The sequence below is a fragment of the Mesocricetus auratus genome, unplaced genomic scaffold (genome assembly GCF_017639785.1).
Source record: "Mesocricetus auratus isolate SY011 unplaced genomic scaffold, BCM_Maur_2.0 Super-Scaffold_4256, whole genome shotgun sequence".
In the NCBI taxonomy this organism is placed as follows: Eukaryota; Metazoa; Chordata; class Mammalia; order Rodentia; family Cricetidae; genus Mesocricetus; species Mesocricetus auratus.
In genome coordinates this window covers 70870339-70872729 of record NW_024429182.1, presented here as the reverse complement: position 1 = coordinate 70872729, position 2391 = coordinate 70870339, and the positions used below count along the sequence as shown (strand labels likewise).

General features: G+C 38.0%; 1 protein-coding gene across 1 annotated transcript; it reads left to right on the top strand.

Moving 5' to 3' along the window:
• The first annotated feature begins 232 nt into the window (after window positions 1-232).
• LOC121142791 (60S ribosomal protein L31) lies at window positions 233-669 on the top strand. Its single transcript, XM_040753328.1, has one exon. It carries the CDS (start codon window positions 248-250, stop codon window positions 623-625), a length of 378 nt encoding a protein of 125 aa, XP_040609262.1. The 5' UTR covers window positions 233-247; the 3' UTR covers window positions 626-669.
• Window positions 670-2391: the final 1722 nt, after the last annotated feature.

The window sequence follows — 2391 nt, the reverse complement described above, 5'->3', positions numbered from 1 at the left end:
TAGCCATGCCTTAGACCTTTGGGTCTTATTACTTTAACCTTGGAAGAGTAAGGATAGTTTTGAATTCTCTGACCTTAAGACAAGATGAAGTGAAGCCATTTTTATGGGCCCCGACGATCTAAATTGTCATCATTGGCAAATTTGTTGAGACAATTGGGAATAGTTAATGGGAAGAATTAGTTAAAAGAGAGAGTTTTTTCCCCACATTAAAAAATCAGAAACACTTTTCCAACTTGGGCCCGGCAGAATGGCTCCCGCAAAGAAGGGTGGCGAGAAGAAGAAGGGCCGTTCTGCCATCAACGAGGTGGTGACCCGGGAGTACACCATCAACATCCACAAGCGCATCCATGGCGTGGGCTTCAAGAAGCGTGCTCCTCGGGCACTCAAAGAAATCCGGAAATTTGCCATGAAAGAGATGGGAACTCCAGATGTGCGCATTGATACCAGGCTCAATAAAGCAGTCTGGGCCAAAGGAATAAGGAATGTTCCATACCGTATCCGTGTACGATTGTCCAGAAAACGTAACGAGGATGAGGACTCACCAAACAAGTTGTACACATTGGTAACCTACGTGCCTGTTACCACATTCAAAAATCTACAGACAGTCAATGTGGATGAGAACTAACCTGCTGAATGTCAAATAAAGTTGGAGAACTGCCAAAAAAAAAATCAGAAACACTGTTACAATGGAGGAATTTAGGTCTCTGTATGATAATACACTGGATGGTTTGAAAATGGAACAATTAAATGAGAGGGTAACTAATTTAGATGGAATTAATGTAATGCCAATTATAAATATTATCAGTTTTATCATTTTTGTTTTATCACTAAAAAAGTTGGTTGATATGAGTGCTAAGATACAAGTTTTAGAAAAACTTAATGAAACAGATCATAGAGATATTCAGACCCAGACAGAGGAATTCAATGGAGAACCAATTTCAGTGTTGCATTATAAGGTTAGAGAAGAATAGCCTAAGGTTTTCAAACAACCAACTTTAATTTATTCACTTATCTTACAGGAATAACTGCCAAATGCTAGATATACCCAAGGCTGTGTAAGAGCTGAATGGATGCCTGAGGAAATGTTAGATTTAAGGAGATTCAAGGAAGTGATAGTCTCATATAGCATGCAATCACCTTCTGTGAAGCAGATGTTAAACTCATGGTCAACTTGTAATAGAATTATCTCTCAAGACTGGAGAGATTTGGTTACAGCAGTCTTGGAGCCTGGTTCCCAATTACAGTGGAAGACCTGGTGGAAAGATGAGGCTAAGACCAATGAAGTAGGGCTAGAGGTACAGAAATCTCCCAAGACCAACTTCTTGGAGACAGAGATTATGCTAATGTACAGTCTATAAATGATGACCCCATCCTGTCTCTATGACATGAAGCAGCTTTGAATGCTTGGAACAGAATTGAAGAAGTAAGAACGAAAATTGAGTCATTTACTAAAGTTATACATGGCCTAAAAGAAGCCTTCATGGATTTCTTACAAAGACTAACTTCAGCAATAAATAGAATGATATCAGATTCAAAAGCTATACAAATAATAATTGAATCTCTGGCTTTAGAAAATGCTAATGCAAAAAGCAAAGAATAATTAGATTGTTAAAGGCAAGATTAGCAGACTTGGAGGAATAGGTCCAAGATACAATCAATATTGAATCTCATGACCATGATGATGCATGCATAGGAGAGGTGATTTCAAGAGATTTGAAGAAAAATCAAAATGTCATGTGTTTCAATAGCAATGAACAAGGTCACCTAAAAAGAGATTGTAATCAGGGCATTCCTAGGAACAAAGTTTTTTCTAAGCATAATCCAAACAGAACACTCCTCCCTTCTGGATTATGCATAACATGCACAAGGGCAAGCATTGGACTAATGAATGTAGATCAATAAGGGACAGTCAAGGAAACCTTTGCCATCAGGAAGCACCTTGAGAGGCTTTACTCAGGCTCCCATGTCAAAATCAGTTCAGTCATTTCCTATCATCATGGAAGAAACTCCATCCCAGAGCAATTAAAGAACCTAATGACTATTGTAAGAAACCATACTTCTCTGGATGAAAAAACAGCTATAGAAGAGAGAACAAAAAATTCAGTAGAAACTGTAAAGTGGGGCTGGAGAGATGGCTCAGCCATTAAAGGCTAGGCTCACAACCAAAAATATAAGAAACTGTAAAGTGAACATTTTGGCAAACTTTTATAAACGAGCAAAGACCAAAATTTAAAATACAAGTAAGTGACATCATTGAAGGACTTGTAAACACAGGAGCCATTGTAACAATAATTGCACCGTAATCTTGGCATCCAAATTGACCTCTTCAGGAGGTAAGTGTTCAGTTTTTAAGGATTAAAACTTTATCTCAGGTAAAATAGAATACAAGAT

Bases quoted from the DNA above. Each gene is read 5' to 3' on its own strand.
- LOC121142791 (XM_040753328.1), top strand. From the start codon at position 248: ATGGCTCCCGCAAAGAAGGGTGGCGAGAAGAAGAAGGGCCGTTCTGCC.